The sequence below is a fragment of the Acomys russatus genome, chromosome 24 (assembly GCF_903995435.1).
Source record: "Acomys russatus chromosome 24, mAcoRus1.1, whole genome shotgun sequence".
NCBI lineage: Eukaryota > Metazoa > Chordata > Mammalia > Rodentia > Muridae > Acomys > Acomys russatus.
The window spans coordinates 50,160,101-50,178,410 of NC_067160.1; the positions used below are offsets into that span (position 1 = coordinate 50,160,101).

At 51.4% G+C, this 18,310-nt stretch overlaps 3 protein-coding genes across 13 annotated transcripts in view; 2 read left to right on the forward strand and 1 right to left on the reverse strand.

The window, feature by feature from the left end:
* Ralgps1 (Ral GEF with PH domain and SH3 binding motif 1) overlaps positions 1-8,507 on the forward strand; it is a 254,600-nt gene extending 246,093 nt beyond the window's left edge. For 6 of the 8 annotated variants that reach the window (XM_051166238.1, XM_051166237.1, XM_051166240.1 and 3 more), the window contains 5 exons: positions 772-877; positions 2,730-2,822; positions 2,988-3,093; positions 4,937-5,028; positions 8,288-8,507. In XM_051166238.1, the coding sequence (XP_051022195.1) occupies positions 772-877; positions 2,730-2,822; positions 2,988-3,093; positions 4,937-5,028; positions 8,288-8,317 (427 nt within the window). In that variant the 3' untranslated portion in view covers positions 8,318-8,507. Of the gene's footprint in view, positions 1-771; positions 878-2,729; positions 2,823-2,987; positions 3,094-4,936; positions 5,029-8,287 lie in introns of those variants that run through there. The other 2 variants (XR_007832900.1, XR_007832901.1) reach the window with 1 other exon arrangement.
* Rpl12 (ribosomal protein L12) overlaps positions 1-18,310 on the reverse strand; it is a 1,083,577-nt gene that overhangs the window by 902,663 nt on the left and 162,604 nt on the right. The gene's annotated exons all lie outside the window — the stretch shown is intronic.
* Positions 14,322-18,310, forward strand: part of Garnl3 (GTPase activating Rap/RanGAP domain like 3) — a 146,373-nt gene continuing 142,384 nt past the window's right edge. Inside the window, exon 1 of one of the 4 annotated variants that reach the window (XM_051166233.1) lies at positions 14,322-14,339. Coding sequence is in view for 2 of the 4 variants with exons in the window: in XM_051166230.1 (XP_051022187.1) it covers positions 15,669-15,781 (113 nt within the window). In the remaining 2 variants the exon portion in view is untranslated. Of the gene's footprint in view, positions 14,340-14,396; positions 14,417-15,344; positions 15,471-15,658; positions 15,782-18,310 lie in introns of those variants that run through there. The other 3 variants (XM_051166232.1, XM_051166231.1, XM_051166230.1) reach the window with 3 other exon arrangements.

Below are 18,310 nucleotides of genomic sequence, written 5' to 3' on the forward strand. Positions count from 1 at the left end.
GGTGGGCAGGGCCACACACAGCAGTGGGAGCCAGACAGGGGTTTGGTGGCAAATGAGAACTGGGTGGATGGAGAGGATATGGTAGGAGGCAGGAATGGAAGCAGGAACCAGACAAGCTGTCATCTAAAGGAAGATGCAGTGGCTTTGGTGGAGAGATGGGATGGACAACCAGACATGGTTAGGACCTGGGACCAGAACATCCTTGCAGAACATGAGTAAGGGAAGAGATTTCCCCAGGGTCTGACCTCACTACTGGCTTGGTGACCAGCTTGTTTGAGCGAGGTACCTGTGGACATCCAATAAGCAGGAACACGAAACTGAAGCACGTGTCAAGACTTGGACATTGTCACCTATGACAGTGCCTGATCTCAAGGGAGACAGGGTGAGAGAAAAGCCAGAAGAAAAGGGGGATAGAATGGTAACATGGGACTTCTGTGTCCCCTTTCCGCTGTACCCTACTATGTTTGCACTCTCCTGATAGCATGAGAAGGGGCTGCCAGAGCTGGGCTGCAAGGGCCCAGGTTTCTCAGGCATAAACCACACAGACATGAGCATGGGGAGCAGCCAGAAGGAAACAGAAGGCAGAGTGTGGTGTAGTACATTGGTGAAAGTTCTCCGAGGGAGCCTACCCTACTCTTTAGTGGGTCTGGCCCAGCCCTGAGAGTCCTCTGGCTGTGGTAACATCCTAGAGGCACTGGGAGTCACAGGGAGTGGGAAGGGCCCAGGTTTCAGCTGTTCTGGGGCCTTATCTAATCGACAGTCTCCCTGCAGCCCCACGAGCCCCTGTACCTGTACTGTGGGAAGCTCAGCCACTGTGCCCACTATGGAGGGGCCTCTGAGACGGAAAACCCTGCTCAAGGAAGGCCGGAAGCCTGCAGTAAGTCACACACGCATCCATCAGAGGCAGTGTGGGCTCAGTGAGACCTGCTGTGTGTGTGTGTTAGGGTTTCTGTTGCTGTGAAGAGACATCCTGCTGACCGCAGCTCTTATAAAGGAAAACATTTCATTGAGGCTGGCTTACAGTTTCAGAAGTTTAGTTCATTAGCATGGTGGTGGGAAGCATGGCTATGAGCAGGCAGACATGGTGCTGGAGAAGGAGCTGAGAGCTCTACAGCTAGATCTGCAGGCAGCAGGAGTGGGCCACACTAGGCCTCAAGTGAGCATATGAGACTTCAAAACCCACCTCCACAGTGACAGCTTCCTCCAACAAGGCCACACCTGCTCCAACAAGGCCACACCTCCTAATTGTGCTACTCCCTATGGGCTAAGCACTCAAACACATGAGTATTTGGGGGTCATGCCTATCCAAACCACCACACCTGCCAACCAGACTCCTAGCCCTGGCTGTACCGCTGAGTGGGGGAAGGCCTCAGTTTCTCTACCTGTGACTTAGGATAAAACTATGTTTCCTCCTGGAGGCCATCTGTGGCAGAAAGCCAGCCTATGGGCATGGAAGCAAGCCAGAGCCACAGTGGTGGTCTAGACAGCTGGTGAGGCCTGGGTGGGAGTTGTGCAGCTACAAGAGGCTGCTGTGTGGTGTTCCATGTAGACTTCCTCATTCCATGGCAGTGCTAGCAGCATTGGGGAAAGCATGGAGACAAGGCATCATCAGGAGGATCTTCATGCCTGCCAGCAGCCCTCATGTCAGACTCATGCCATAGCCGCTGTGACCCGACATGGCTGCTGCAGCTCCTTGTGTGGCAGCCTCCTCTTCATGCTGCCTGGCCTCACTGCGTCTACTCTGCCCTCCTGTCCTGCCCACAGAGTTGTCCAGAGACGCTGCCTCTTGTGAAGATGCCAGGCCCCTGTCCCCTGCCTCTGTAGGTGTGCTTAGAGTCCCTGCCTCAGTTAGATGATGGTGGAGGTGGCGAGCTTCTACCCAGCTCTGGCTACACTCAAAGGCCAGTGTCAAAAGGCCTCCCACAGCATGGCACCCATGTCAGTCTCATCGTGGACTTAGTCCCTCTCCATACCCCACCCACATGTACATAGTGGGTCATAGGACAGGCTGCAAGAGTGGTTTTACAGTTGTGTCCCAGAGATAACACTCAGGTTTTCAGATTACAGCGCAAAGCACGTTCGCCCACTAAGCCATCTCTGCAGCCAGGGACTAGGAAGGGAGTGGAAGATGTCTGCATTCCTCACAGACAATACAAATGTTTTGTGAGCCGCTTTCGCTTTAGCATGTGTGTCTGCTGCTGTGCCTCCTGTGCTGTCAGTGACGGGCTGACACCCAGCTCTTCCCACTAGGAAGAGGACCATACCATGATGCCACATGACCTGTTCCTGGGAGACACTGCCCTCTCCTTCCAGAATAGGGTGCTCACACTGATGTTGCAGACCTGAAAAGTGCTACTGAAGGTCCCAGCTTAGCCCAGCCAGCAGAAAGGCCTCAGAATGCAGCTCTCAGTCTGTCCAGAGCAGCCTGTGGCATGCAATCAGTTTCTAGGTAGCAGCTTGACATGTCTTTTTTTTTTTTTCCTGGTATGCCACTGGGCTCAGCTCCCCTAACACATAAAATTTACGGCCTGAGGCACCTTCCACAAGGTGAAGAAGGGAAGGAGAGAGAGTGAGGAGAAAAGATATCCTGGACCTGGGTAGAGATGGCACTGCCCGGGGATGGCAGAGAGCCAGAGAAGAGGAGGCCTGGGCTGGCATGCATGGGGACCAGGCAGCCCGAGGCCGTTCCCCTCCCCAGTATCCCCACTCTACCTCCCCTTCTTCTGCAGCTGTCCTCGTGGACCAGGTACTGGGTTGTACTCTCAGGATCTACCCTCCTTTACTATGGAGCCAAGTCCTTGCGAGGCACAGACAGAAAACATGTAAGTCTCCTGAAAAGACTGCCCATGTTGGACTTCCTAGTGGGAGTGACCCCTATGGCTGCAAGGGTTAGGGTGGGCAGGACACTTGTCTGACCCATATTGGTCTCCCTTGCTGAGGGCAGGGTGTGGGCCCAAGCCTCCCAGCTGTTTGTTGCTCTTTTCTAGTATAAATCTACACCTGGCAAGAAGGTCTCCATCGTAGGCTGGATGGTGCAGCTGCCTGATGACCCCGAGCACCCAGACATCTTCCAGCTGAATAACCCTGACAAAGGTGGGCGGCAGACTGGGCTGGCATCTCTTCCTTCTCTGACCAGATGTGTACCCCCAAGCTCTGGGAGCTTTGAGATCACCATTTTCCCTTGACACTGGGTTTGCATGCACCCAGTCTAGTCCTTCTTGCTGCTTAGATTGCAGTTGGTGTTTCCACTGAGCAGTGAGAGTGGCCTAGCCTTTGACTTAATGGGTCTGCCCTCTCTCAATCTGTGTCTTGAAGTAAAAGGCAACCAGTGTTAGATGAGGCAGAACCTTGGGACGAGAAGGGTCCTGGGTCCTGGCTTTCACGGTTCTTCTGACATAGTTTTACTATAATACCACACAGTGTCCAGATCCAGGGACCACTCAGAAGAATCCGTGTAACTTCCAGAAGCTCCAACTTGACCTTCCCCACTCCCCTCTCAGTCCTTGTGAAAAGGAGGGAAAGGTTCTGGGACCATCCTACCCAGAGACCTTCTCTTCACTGACATGACCAGCAGTCCACAGCCAGCTTCCTTGGTACCCCAAGTTACCAAACAAAAATCCAGCAGCAACAGCACATGGGTTAGACGCTTACTGGAACAGTGAATTCTGTGCATGCTCACACCATAATAGGAGTGTTCAAGTACAGAGTTCAAGCAAAAACAAGTCATCTGGGGATCTTGCTAAAGCTCAGATTTGGGGTCTGTAGATCTGACTAGAGGCCAAGGCTATGCATTTTTAGCAAGTTTTCTGGGAAGGATGATGGGGGTACAGTCCAGAGGACTACGACTCTCATATTCTCATGATTGCAGCTGAGAAATAAGGGCACCCAACCACCCCAGGGAGCCCTGCGGGTAGGGAGGCGGTGGACTGTCTGCTCCTCTGCTCTACACTGGTGTGACTGGGTGTGTCTGCTACACACCTGGTGTCCTTACTCTGGTGCCACTGGAGTCTCTTCCTCAGTAGGTTTGGCCAGGGCCAGTGTGGTTTTCATTACAAAGAAAGCAAGCTATGCCCATACAAGCTCCACTATGAGCCCTTGTGGCCTTGAAGACCACAGGCCACTTCTGTTTGAGCCTAGAGTAGTAGTCCCCAATCTTCCTGATGCTGCAGCCCTTTAATACAGTTTCTCATGCTGTGGTGACCCCGGACCATAACATTTTGTTGCTATTTCATAACTGTAATTTTGCTACTGTTATGAATCGTAATGTAAGTGTCTGAATACCAACCCCCAAAGGACTCGCCACCCCCAGGTTGAGAACCACTGGCCTTGAGGAAAGCAGGGTCCTCAAGCAGAGGGAAATGTGACACACGGTCAAGGAGCAATGCCAATGATAGAATTAAAGGCATCTATAAACTGGACATGAAAAGTTACATCTTGGTCTTCAGTGACAAATAATGTTGTCATGTGACAAATAATGAGTATCAGAAGGTAAGAATTTCAGAAATACTATGGGTTTTGTCCCCAGGAGAAATGATACGTATTTTCATAGTATATGTGCTTGCAGGTGTCTCAGAACCTCATTGGTGCTCCTCTTGAAATCCCAGTGTGGTTCTTGCCCTGATACCAGCCCTGGGTTGTAGGTGTGGACACAGGGACACATCCCACTGTAGTGTGCTGTAGTGTGCCACACTCACTGAGTCTAGGCAGTTTAGTACTGAGTCTTGGTATTGGTGGGCCTTTGTGTTTTATCTCACACGTTTGAAAATACTGGTTTGACAAGTGCCAGGAGCGTGGTTGTTAAGGCTCCCAGTCCTAAGACCCTTGCCCTGCCCGTGTTGGCTCACCCCGGCTACGGCCGCTCTCCTTACTCACACCCCACAACACTCAGGCCAGCCCTCCGTGTGTCCTTCTTAACCAGGGCTCCTCTCCTCACCAGGCAATGTTTACAAGTTCCAGACGGGCTCCCGTTTTCATGCGATTCTGTGGCACAGGCACTTGGATGACGCGTGTAAAAGCAACAGGCCTCAGGTAACACCCCAGATCCTGCCTGTCACCAGCCCTTACTTCTCCCCTTTCCCCTCAGAGCCCACCAGTGCTGCTCCCAGGTACCCACTCAGATTCCTCCCATGAGTCAAGGCAGCCTTGACTCATCCAAAGGCCCAGGTTTGACCATATCACCGGATCTTTTCCGCTAAAGAAAATGCCACAGACATACCCATAGTGAGGTGTAAAGTGTGACACCATCCAACAGTTTAGCTCTAACATCCACTTAGTTTGTCTCCCAGAGCTGATTTCATTGTAAAAATCCCAAACTGACCAATAGGGCTCTCTGCCCACTACCTGGGAGAGTGCTAGTAACAGCTGAAGGACTGAAGGACAACCGAGTGCCAGGCAAGGCTGCGGGACCTAGGTCCTGGCTTAGCCTTTTCCTCTGCTGCTCCCGCCCCTCTCCTTGTCAGCCATTACTCAGAAGGCTTCACAGGCAGCCATTGGCAGAGTCTTCCCATGCCCCTGTGATGTAGGTTTCTTACTGTCTCCATTGTGCACTGAGGAGCCTGAGGCTTGGAAGTGAAGGGCCCCTGTGAAAGCACCATAGTTAGTGAGTGGTGGAGGCGGGGTCCAACTCGGTTCACACGATTCCCAACTCTAACCTTGTAACTCCTGACTGAGAATCCCTGTTCACTGTACAAGAGAGGACAGCCCCTGCTGGCCAGGCCTGTGACAGGAATGGCAGCCTCCACCTTAGCTCGAGGTGGCGGTGAGTTGCCGCTCGCTGCTCCCTGCATTGCCACATGGGCAGCATTGATACTGTAAGGAAGCTCAAAGTAAACTGCACTGGAGCACTTTGACACGTGGGACTGCGGGTGCACTCACTCCTGTCCTCAAGACCAAACACTAAAGCACGCTCATCGGGGCACTGTCCATGAAAGAAAAACACCAGAAACCTTCACCCTGCCGGAGATCCCTGAGCAACACAGATAGCTATCAGCAAGACAGTGGCGGGCTAAGGGGGTCCAGAAGGCATTGGCGTAGGCAAGGATGAGCTCATTTGTTTTTAAATGTATGTGAGTATTTACTATATGCGTATGAGCGTATTCATGTAAAATTTCTAGTGCTATATAGAAACTATAATTCTATACTTTTATAGTGCTTACATATATGCACTTACCTGTGAAATAGATAAATAGACAGACAGAGCCATTTTCAGTGGTGCTGAAGGTTGAACACAAGGCCTCAAGCATGCTAGGAAATTGCCCTGGCACAGCTTACTTAGACTCAACACATTACATCAGTGTCACTGCCCATCTCTGTGATGGGAATACCTGTGACTTGGACCCATCTTAGGACAACCACGGGGAACAAGAAGCTGACGCTTGAGCAGGGTTGCTGCTACACTGATGCAGTAAGGGGAAAAGCGGCGTCTTCCATTCCAGACTTGTCAGCCTTGGTCTCACACAGCACACTGAAGCTCTGCAGCCATCCACAGGAGGCCCCAGGACCTGTGTGCAAGAGGCCACATGGCTCCAGGTCCACCCAACAGCCTTGAGGAAAGAGACAACCTTGGCCAGGAGCAACAAGGGGAGCCCTGAGTGAGGACACACTCAGGGGAGTGACAGCAGCAAGAAAGCGTAGCAAACACACGTGGCAGACCAGCATGTTGTCATAAGTAGGATTTCATGCACTGGCAAATATGGTACGCCATGGCAAAGTTCTGCCATGTATTTGTCTCCAATTTTTAGACCTAGGTAAAGAAGGGTTTTCTTTTTCTACCTCATTTCCTCATTTCCAAAGTGCTGTCCACCAAATAGTCATACTCTGTGTGTCTAAAACACAGGGACAACCTCTGTACGCAGTGGTAGAGGCTTACTAAAATCAGTCACTCTGCACCCACGAGACAGCTTAGGGAGGACACAGAAAAGGCTATTGCAGAGGTGTGGCCTTCCACATGGAATCTGTGATGAAGACTGTTTCTATTTGCACATCTTAAAATTGTTTTTTCTGACACTGACACTGAATCTATTTAAGCTTATTTATAATGTACGTGTAAGATGCAAACAACAGCAGTAGAGCTAGGTGTGGCAACACTCAGGAGGCTGAGGCAGGAAAATCATGGGGCCAGCCTGGGCTACAAACAACCAAACAAGGCAACAGCAGTAGAAAGACACCCAGATACCCACTCCAGCCAAAGCCTAGGACCAACCCCTCCACGGGCCCTGAAACCTTCCCCTGCCCCTTAGGGCAGTCTCTCCCTCCCCATAACTTAGTCCCATAACCCATTTCCTCTCCTGATGAGTGTTACTTCCCTGCTTTATTTTATTGTAGTCCCGGGGCTCAAACCCAGGCTTCATCTGCTGGGCAAGTGCTACACCAACTGAGCTACACCCCAGCCCCTCCTTTACAATTTTAAAACCTTTTTAAGTAATAGAGCCATGCCCATAAGTTCCCTCCCGGCACTTGCTCCTCCACACTACAGTCTTGAGGTTGAGCGATACTGGCACATGTGGCTGCAGGTCACTGCTGTACCACTTTTCTTTGTCAGTTCTGCCGATCATCTCAGAACCAAAGCCCTGTTTCTTGCTCCCCTGAGTTTTGAGGCTATGAACATTCTCGGAACTGCCTCCTGGTGCAGTGATGCATCTTTTTTTCTGATTTCTCATTTTAGTGAAACTCACACCAAAATGGGTTTGGTTTTTATGAAATAATGTCTAATCAAACCTCCTAGAACCCCAAAGTAGTGCCAAGGGAGGAAGGTCAGAGCTGGGGTCTGGAGGCAGCCACAAGGGCAGGGAAACGCTCTGACAGGGGCGGCTGGCATCCTCTGGGGGAAGGAATTGGAGTTCTTGATCTCCCCTATTTCTTCTTCCTCCCGTGCCATTGCCTACCTTAATGACATCCCCCATTCCTAGGCTGGTTTCCCCTCAGGGACACTCACCTACGTCAGCAGGACCATCCTCCACACCCCAAGCTCAGTTAGTTGCCTTTGGCTCAGATGGTGGAGAATGTGGGCATAAGTCCCAGCCCTGGTTCTGACTCTGTGTTTAGCCTGTCTAAGCCTCAGTTTCCTCATCTTCATACTGGGGATACTTCTAGCATCTGCCTAGCAGAGTTCACATGAGGACTCCAGCCACAGTGCATATGAAGCAGTCAGAGTGATGCCTGGCACATGGCAGTCCCTCCTCAGTGGCAGCTATCATTGTACCCTCTGTCCCTCTCCACACTTGCATGGAACTACCCTACCCTGTCTGAGGGTTGAAACTTTGACCAGAGGGTGAGTTTTCTCTTCTAGGTACCTGCAAACCTTATGTCGTTTGAATGAGTATCTGCAGGCCTTGGCATGACCGGAAAGGCTTCTGAGAGCCTAGCCTAGGCCTGGTGGAGGAGAGCAGCTCTGGACATAAGCTGTGGGCCAAGGCACTGGAGCCTCATAGCTGGACTCGAGGAACATGACCTGCGGCCTCACAGTCCTGGATGGCTCCCCAGTGTGAGATCCACCTGTCAACCCACAGCAGCTCCCCACAGGGTGGTTGTCAGACCCCGGACTGCACACCCTATGCCCCCCTCTGGGCCATTGTCTGTCCACCAGCTGCTTCTGCATCAAGGGAGCATTTGACCCATGTTGGGTTCTCTGTACTTTCTGCTGCACACAGAGTGGATGACATTAATCTTTGCGAGGGCTGGAGAGCAGAGACAGGCTGCTGGACAGGCTTGTTACACCCCAAGTGCACGGGCCGCTCACCCACGGGGCTGCCTCAGATTTTGTATACCCCCCCCAAAGCATCCTCTGCGTGTGTGTGCCGTACATTCATGCGTGTGAGCGAGTGCGTGTGAGCTCTCTGAGAAACATACATTTTGGCACAAGACTAGTGACATCACACACTGACTGACTTTGAGGCCCTGCTTTAGTTCCAGCCTTGTCCTCTAAGAAAAGTCTGAAGGGAGTCTAGAAGCTCCATGTTAAGGTCCCTTGAGTTCTTTTACTGTAAACAAACAATGCCTTAAGTCGTGTCTTGTTTTCTGTTCCTATGGGTGCTATTCATCTGGATGGCCTGTTCCCTGTGCCCCAGGCCCTCCTGAGGCAGAACCAGTCTCAGACCCACGGACTGGGCACTGGCCTGCTTGCTCCCTACCATGGACTTTCCTGGTGGGCCTGTGGCCCTCCTTATCTCACCCACTCCCACCATGCTGGTGTGGGAAGTTGGGGCCTTTTCTCCCAGCAGCTTGGAGGCCCCCACAGTGATCAGTGATCAGTCATATAGAAGTGACACCACCCCATATTCCCCCACAGGGCAAATTTTGCTCCTGTCTTCTCACCCCTCTGCCACCACTGCCAGGGCCGGCCACACTGATTCCTGATCACACAGGGAGCTGAGCAACACAGAGGCCTTAAGGTCCTTCAGTCTTGCTCTTAAATGTAGTCACCAGCAAGTTCTCATCCAAGCCCAAGGGCCCCATTGTTGATGACCAGGTGACAAGAGAGCCAAACCCTAGGGAGTGAGGTGTCCAGCCTCTGCATTCATGAATAAGGACCTTTATCTGTCACCTTTTGTCATACATAGGGTGACTCTCATTTTGTACATTTTAATTCAGGCATATTGCTCTTTATCATCACTGATGTCTCTGCCCCTCTTCCCCTTCCTCTTTGAATCTGGATACCCTAACCCTGAGAAGAAAACCCTCAAACAATTTTCTGGAAAAGGCTGCATTTCTGGGTTCCTGTGGGTATCATGGTTTTACACAGTAACCTATCATCGAATCATCCCAGCGGTAATTGGGAAGCTCCAAACATCAGAGCCATGGGCTTACCACCACAAACCCCACCACCACCTTGCAAACACACGGTCATGCTTCTAGTGTGAATGACTTGCCCTGCCAAGTAGTTGTCACCATGGTGGTACATTTTGCTGTACCCTGAAGCTACCCTTCCTGTGAGCAGAGCCTGGATATTTCCTGTCAGGTGGTGAAGTCGATGCCATCAAACCTTGACCACAGCTGCCTTGCACATCCATCCACACCAGGGGTCCAGGTGTGTGCACCAGATTCTACCAACATCTCTTCGAGGTAGAATCTAGAAGATGAATGACAGTGCCAAACAGCAGACACCTCCAACCGGAACCATGCCATGGTCACACTCTAACCTACACCACACCTGATTCTCTGCCTGTTAACTTCTAAAAAGTCAGAAGCTGAGATAAAATTGCAAGACCAGAACACCAGCTGCTCGTTTCCTTGAGGCTTTTCCACTCTTGAGCTTGTTTTAGGATCTCGCACGTGCACTACCAGACATCAAAAGTCCCAGAATTTCAGTCCCACTCAGATGAGTTTCTGCCCTTTGCTTGTCTTAGCTGCTGCAAGTGTTTTCTTCTGGGTCTAATCTGAAAAGAACACAATCATAATTATTTTCAAAGTGTCTAATCTTCCCCCTAATTGAAGCCAAACTCCACTCCCAAAAGCATCCTTACCATAGACTCCCGAAGAACTTGGACTTTGTTAGTGAAAAGCTTTGTAGGACTCTTGAGAGCCTTAGAGGTGGCAGAAGAGCCCTGGAGATGGAGTTAAAAGACATCTGAGTCTCCAAGCAGGGCCGACGGCCAAGCATACAAGTCCCCAGTGCTGGCTTGTCACACGGGCGGCAGGCGAGGTGGCCAGGTCAAGTGACAGGCAGAAGTCCTTTGATGGATACTCTTTAGCCTGGAAGAAAGCATTGTGCACTTCTGCTCCACTGTCCATAGTGCATAAATACTGTGAAACTGTTGAGGTGTGGCATGCACTGCCCTGCAGACAGACTCTAGCACCCCAGAGTGAAAGCTGTAAAATGCTGTCTAGAACCTGCAATGGGCAGCTCGTAGTAGTGGGAAGTCCTAAGAAGAGACCACTCAGTCACAATTCTGTTCCCCAGTGTACAAGTTTTGTAGCTCAAGGTCAGCCAAGCGCATGCTGGCAAGCAACATGTCTTGTGGAGACTGACCTCCGTGGGAAGCAGCAGGGACTTTGTCCCACACATGCTTGTGGGAGATGTGGCCCCTCCCCTGACCAGGTGCCATCAGGCACTTGTTGGACTGAGATGCTGAGCAGGTGAACACAACAGAATTGTTGACGAAGGACCTACCTTGTCTTGCCAGAAGGATCTCTGATATTTCTCCTCCTTACCAAGACAGCCAGTGTTTCCCTCATGTTAATCTCACCTCCCAAGCCTAGCACAGGTGTTTGTGGAGTTGGGTTGTTGTTGTTTTGGTTTTTTTTTTTTTTTTTTTTTTTTTGGTTTTTCGAGACAGGGTTTCTCTGTGTAGCCTTGGCCATCCTGGACTCACTTTGTAGACCAGGCTGGCCTCGAACTCACAGCGATCCGCCTGCCTCTGCCTCCCGAGTGCTGGGATTAAAGGTGTGCGCCGCCACGCCCGGCCTTGGGTTGTTGTTTTTTTAATACCATTTTTTAGATGGAAAATGATCTGTAAAACTGGGAAGCCGTTTATAAGCCAAGACTGCTTTATTCTTCAAGTGGGATCCAAAGCTTTGCACCCACATTGCTGATGTTTGCAACAACATTTTGCCAAAAGCACAGCCTCTCTTCTTATGTGTGACCCTTAAATTGGCCTATGATATATTGATGTGTAGGGTGACTTAATGTTACACAAAAAACACTGCACAAAGCCCCTTTGAAATTGTATTTATTGCTTAACCATTCATTCATATCTCTAGTGAGTTCTTCCTATATGCCAGGCTCTACCCAGAATGAAACAAGACAAATCAAATTTTGGCCTTGGTAGAACTTACCAGTCAGTGAACAAATAATTCCCACCCCACACACCTACTTCGGCAAGACCCTGCCTCTCCCCTCCCCCTGAATACAAATCCTGTATATTGGTTCTTCCAGAAAGACTTCAGACTAAATGGGCTTGTTGTGAGAGTTAGTTAAGCACTAGCCTCCCCACACTGGAGGCTGGCTGGCTCTGAGCAGCCAGATACAGAACTGTGCTCAAGAATGGTTACAGGGAGTATGCCAAAGGCAGAAGGAGAGAGTAGGGTCTGAGTGCTTGCAGTATTCACAGCCCCCACCCCCGGCCCTTTTAGTCTGTAGCTTCAGTGTTACGGTCAAGTACAGTGTGAGTGGGAGCTGCGTGTCTTTGGGAGCCAAGGACTTGGACTTTGGTCTGCCTTGTAACCTGCTGCTACAGAAGTGTGTGTCCTGTGGACAGCCCCAAATTCCCACTCTCAGCAGCACGGTAATAGGTCACCTGTCCATTTTGGAAGGACTGTGATCATTCAGTAATGAAATAGTAGTAATTCATTTATTAGTGAGCTATACTCTTTTAATAAATTTCGTGCCAAAATGCATGGTTTCCCACTTAGCATTCAAAATGTTGCATAGAGAGTAGTTTTTTATTTCTTACGTGTTCTTCCAAGTAAATGGAAAATGAGTTCCCACATCTTAGTTTGTTTCTCGTTAAATCTGCTGCATTTCCCCAAGCTGTCTTTTTTCCCAGCAGACCCTGCATGCATTTGTGTGAGGACTTTCTCTAATATTTGTAAATTGTCTCACATGCAATAACCACTGAACATCATCCCTCCTCCTTGGGATTCTTTAGATTTTTGGTGAAGTATTTTGTTACCTCAGTCTTGTATCAAGTTGCTGTATTTTTCAGCTTGTTACACTGATAATAATTGTTTCGCTAATTAAATACTTTAATGTACATACATCTTTGTTTACTTTGAAATTAAATGTGTTTTCCAATGAATATTGTTTCATTTATTAGTGTCCCATGCAGTCACTTTGGCAGGCAGTTGCTGTGCCACATGTAGACATGGAGAAGTTACAGCCTGCCCAGGGCCCAGGTAGCACGGAAATAGACAGAAGGAGGGAACAGGGGCCGTGTCGTGGGTCTCACAGAGAGGAAGGCAACGGGTCTGGAACACCTAACAGGACAGAGTGCCTTGGTAGTTTCATATCAGAGGTTGCAGACCGTATGGAGGCTGGCAGTAGGGGTGGGGTGGGGTCAGGGAGACAGGACAGGGTGCACTTGGGGAAAATCAGGCACCCTGGGCTTACTGAGGGATGACTCCAGCCAAGGTGATACCTGAAAAGATACGCTGGGAGGAAGTCGTGCTGCTAGGCAAAGAAACAAACCCACCCCAGTTTGACTAAAGGTAAAGGGAAGGGTGTGAAATAAGGTTGCCTAGTAGTTATCCATGGCAAGGACCGAGAAGTAGAAAGTCTGCTCTGCGTGTGTGTGTGTGTGTGTGTGTGTGTGTGTGTGTGTGTGTGTGTGTGTGTGTGCGCGTGCGCATAAGGGGGGGTACATTAACTAGAGAGCTAGATTGTGGATCCCAGTGGCAGCTCCCCACACACCCGTTCCTACTCTGGTCTCTGCTTGAATGTGCACCATCAAGGGATACCAGAACCTCATGATCACAGTAAAAGGCCCTGATGCACAAATTTAACCCAAAACTCGAGCAATTTCCTCCATGGGATTAGCTTGTAGACATGTCTGTAAGGTTTTGTTTGTTTTGCTATGGGAGCGTCCGGTCTACTGTGGGTATTGCTATCCCTGGGCGCGTGGGCCTTGGCTGGGTAGGAAAAGAAGATGAGCAAGCCAGAGGAAGCAAGGCTGAGAGCCTACATAGTTCCTGACTCGGTTGCTGCTCTGGCTTCCCAGATAATGGAGTGTAACCTGCAAGCCAAATAAACCCCTTCTTCCCTAAATTGCTTTTGATCGCTGTGTTTATCACAGCAGCAGAACTCAAACTAGAAGCAGATGGCGAAAGCCATCCTTACTTTTACTCAGATGAGTTCCCATACCCAACTACGGTGCAATCAATGTTCAAGGACCCTGAGATGATGTATCTGACTCGGGGAGGAAATGAGGGGCACGTGTGGTGGTGGTACTGTCACAAAGTTGGAAGATGATGACTGAAAACCTGAACCCACTACTGGTAGCCAGCAAAGCTTCAGCTCCCTCAGCCTCACTGTGTCAGACACCACAAACAGCCACCAGGAGACAGCAGTACCTCCCTTTGCTGGCCGGTTGGATCCTGAGGTAGGGCAAACTCGTGGTGGTCCCCAGGTTAGCCAGGAAGACCCACAGCGCCAAGCACCCCTGAAGTGAGGAAGAGGCGACATGGGCGGGGCTAAATGGGCGGGGCTTTGGTGTGGGCGGGGAAGCTAGAGGGTTCTTAGGGCAGAGTTACCAGGGTCTAGAGACACTCACAAATACAGACCTCAGCTTCAAGGGAGAAGAGGCGGAGCTCCGGGGTTGGGGGACCATACCTGTGGGCGGGACGTGGAGAAAGGCGGCCCCCGTAAGAGGGCGGTACTACGATAGAAAGGACCAGGAGGCGCTGAGGTGAAGAGGGTCGGACGGCGTAGCCAGCGAGTGGAGCTGTGGTGTGGAGGGCCGCCAGAGCGCTCTGTGGCGGAGGGGTAGGTGGGCAGCGCCTGGGTCTATGGGGATGGTGAGGAGCAGGTGTGGTGGGCCCTGGACCTGACGAAGTTGAGGACCCAGTAGGCGTTGGGGGCCTGTGTGCGCTACACAGAAGCGCGGGGTATGGGGGCTGTTGGGAGAATCTCGGGAGGGGTGTGGCTGGAGGCAGGGTGGGGCCTGCACTGGTCCGAGGAGGGCCCAGACAAGGCGATCTGAAGTTCGGGGCGTGACCTGTTCCCCGACTAGGGCATGGGGTGGGTTGGGTTAGGTGGTGGGGCGGGGTCTTGGCAAAGCTGAAGGGCAAAGGGACTGACTAGATGGGGGTTTGGGGTGGGGCCTGAGTCCACTAATAGGTATAGGAGTCTCCTAGATTGGTACTTGGGGCGGGGCATGGGCGGAGCCTGGGCGCAGCCGAGAGGAGAACCGGCCTGGTTGGGGCGGGGCAAAGGCGGGACAGGGGCGGGACCTGAGCCTCCGCTCAGGAGATGGGCTGGGTTGGGGGGGGGGGGGGGGCGGAGCCTAAACCTAATTGAGTAGTGAGGGGGGTATCTGCTAGATTAGGGGCGAGGCAGGGGCGGGGCCAACGCCTCAAATGGGGCCTGAGAGTGAGTTCGGTGGGAGAACAGGGCGGGGCCTGAGGCTGGTTCCGAAGAGATGCGGCGGACTTGGCTAGGTGGAGGCGTACCTGCTAGAATTGGGGCGGGGCAGAGGCGAGGCCTAAAGCCAGAGGCGTGGTAAGGGGGGGGAGCCTGCTGGAGTAGGGGCGGGGTCTAGGCCCCCGAGGGGAGAATGAGGGCGTGGTTAGGCTGTAGTTCGGGGCGGGACAGAGGCGGGGCTTGAGTCCGGTGAGGGGTGCGGGGCGGGGCGTGGGCTGCGGCGCGCGAGCTGAGCGTCCGGCCGAACACCGCCGAGGCCCGAGCCCACCCGAGTGTGCCCGAGCCGTCGGCCCCCGCCCGGGGCGATGGAGCAGGAGGCCGGCGGGGCCGCCGCTGCGCTCCTGCGGCAGAAGAGGGCGGCGCTGCGGCGCAGGGGGTGCAGCTTTGAGAGTCCCAGGTACCGTGGTCCCGGAGGGGTGCAGCCTCGAGGGGCGGGAGCGGGGAGCAGGGCACGTGGGGGGGGCGGCGGTGTGAAGGGACAGAGCGTGGCGAGGCCGCGGCGTGGGAGGGAGTCGGCACGGAGCCTGGTGGAGCGGCCGGGCCACGCTGAGGGAGTGCCCAGCAGGAGGACTGGGGACCTGTGTCCGGCCAGCAGATGCTGTGGACGTCCGAAGCCACGGCCCATGACAGGCCCTGCACACCACGGCTCAGGGAGGTCTCGGGCTGTGCAAAACGCGAGCTGCCCGCTTCTAAATGCTCAAGGACAAGGTCGGAACCCCTAAGCTCCCAAAAAGATACCTTTCAGGTGCCTCTTGCTCTATCTAATCCATCCTCGCACCTCAGGTGCCAGGGCACCTGCTGCCTCTGGCCCCGCCCATCTCTGGCTTGCGGGGTAGGGGGCGCACCCTGTATAGTTCCTAGGTCCCCTTCTCTTCCCCCAGGTTGTCGGTGCCCCTCCCGGCCTTACCTTCCTTAACGGGCGAGCCCTCCTAAGGAGCCAGCCCGCCTTAGGAGAAGCTTGACTGCTGCCGGACACGCCCTTCCCTCTGCGGCTGATGCCAGTTACCTATCCCCTGCTTACTCCCTTGTAACTTGAAGTGGGTCCTGCTTCCAGGATGCTTTCAGGATGTCTCCAGCATTACCATCCCGGCCAGATTTTCATCATCATTTTTCTGTAATTATGGCCTTAGGAAGGGTATCCTGAAGCCAAACCCCTCCCCCCCCAACCTACTGATGCTTCACCCCTGAGGGGTTTTTCATTGCCACAGCCTGGGTAGGGACAAGGAGAAGGGGGAAAAAATGTGGGACTGTAACCTCCCCTGAGGTGGAAAAGAGAGTTCATTTGCTAAGGCACAAAGCCAGCCAGCCAAGATCCTTAATGGAAGGTGTGATGCCCTTAATTGGCCTTTCTGAGACTCAGTCCTTGACACACCCTGCTCCAACAGTTCTGATGAGAGTGTGAGGAGGAGGAGAGAGAGAGACCACAGCTGTCCTAGTAACCTGCTCCATCACAGCAGCTAGCTCAGGCCCCGCGGGCCCATCACCAAGTCTGGTGGGCTGGTCACTCCTCCCTCAGGCTGTAGAACGGCCCATCCGTACTTTTTGAAACTTGAACTCTAGGCTTAGCTCTGTGTACTCAGTATCTGGGCATCTTCCAAGAAGGTCCTATATATTGTGTGGTGAGCCGCATGTCACCTTCCCCTTGGACGGGAGACCCAGACAGCTAACAGTCTCTATGGCTAGAGCGTGAAGTATAAAAAGAGGTAAAGCCAAGAGGCCGGAGCAGAGAGAGTCTCTCGGGTCTGAGGCAGAACTCTCCGACATGAGAGGATGGTTGCTTCTGTAATACAGCTTGTCCAGTGTGGGAGCCACGGACACCTGTGGCTGTGGAGCACTTCGCTGAGGCACCGAGTGTTGAACTGTGCCCAACTGTCAATGTAAGTCACCTCCTTGACACCAGCACTACCACCACCTCAGTCAGATTTTCATAATCACTAGCTAACTGGCTTTCTCAGACTCAGTCCTTGACACACCCTGCTCCAGCAGTTGTGAGGAGAGTGCGATGAGGACTGAGAAATGTGTGTGCCCGAGTGGACAGTGCCAGCTTAAAAACTGGATTTCCCTCCCTTTGTCTTCATGACCAGATTCTTCAAGGACTAAATGACTTCCAGGCCTCCAGGGTGTTTTTGTTCTCTGACACACTGTGACATTATCTTGTGACCTGTAAGAATATAAGGATTAACTCTTTTTCTTTTCTTCTAAAAAATAATTTGTTAAATGAAAATGCAAGAAATATAAACAGGATAATTAAATTACTTTGTTGTTTGTTTGCTTGATTGATCGTTTTTGAGACAGCTGTCAATATATAGCCCTGGTTGGCCTGAAATTTTATATCTAAGCCAGGCTGGCCTTGAACTCACAGAGCTCTGCCTGCCTCTGCCTCTCAGTGCTGAGTTTAAAGGCATGTGCCACCACACCCAGTGGATCATTTATTGATTCATAATCCTACTATAGGTATAATGTGGACTTTTTCTTCTACATGAATATTTATCATTTTAATTGGCTTTTTCACTTAACACATCATAGATATTCTAAGAAATACTTAAACATTGCCTAAGAAAAATTTTCTTTTTTAAATTAATTTATTCAGATTACAACTCAATTGTTATCCCATCACTTGAATCCTCCCGCTCCTCCTCCTTTCACCCTATTCCCCTCCCCCAGGTCTATGACAGAGGGGGACCTCCTCCCCCACTATATGGTCATAGGCTATCAAGTCTCATCTTCGTAACCAGCTTATTCTTTCTTTGAGAGCCACCAGGCCTCCCCACCAAGAGGAGGTGGTCAAATATGGGGCACCAGAGTTCATGTCAGAGTCAGTCCCTGCTCTCCACATAACTGTGGAGAATGTCTTGTCCATTGGCTAGATCAGAGTAGGGGATAAGAAAATTTTTCAGTTGCTTGTGTGATCACGTACTGTATGGATGTCCATCTTTTACTATTTTCACTCTTCCTAGAGATGCAGTCAATCCATGTGTAGTCACTTCTGTGTGAAGGCATCACTGGTCTACATGATCATAAAAGTGAAGGGAATTAGGAGCCAGAACCAAGGAGCCTCCTACAGTGTCCTGAAGCACCATGCCAGATTGCGCCCCTCAGCACTATTATATTTGCCAAAATGCCTCGTCTTAATTTGAATTTCTTTATTTAGTAATGAGGTATTTCTCATAATTCATAATTTTTATTTATGTTATTTGTACGTATGATCTTCATTTTTCTTTTAGAATAATTTTATTT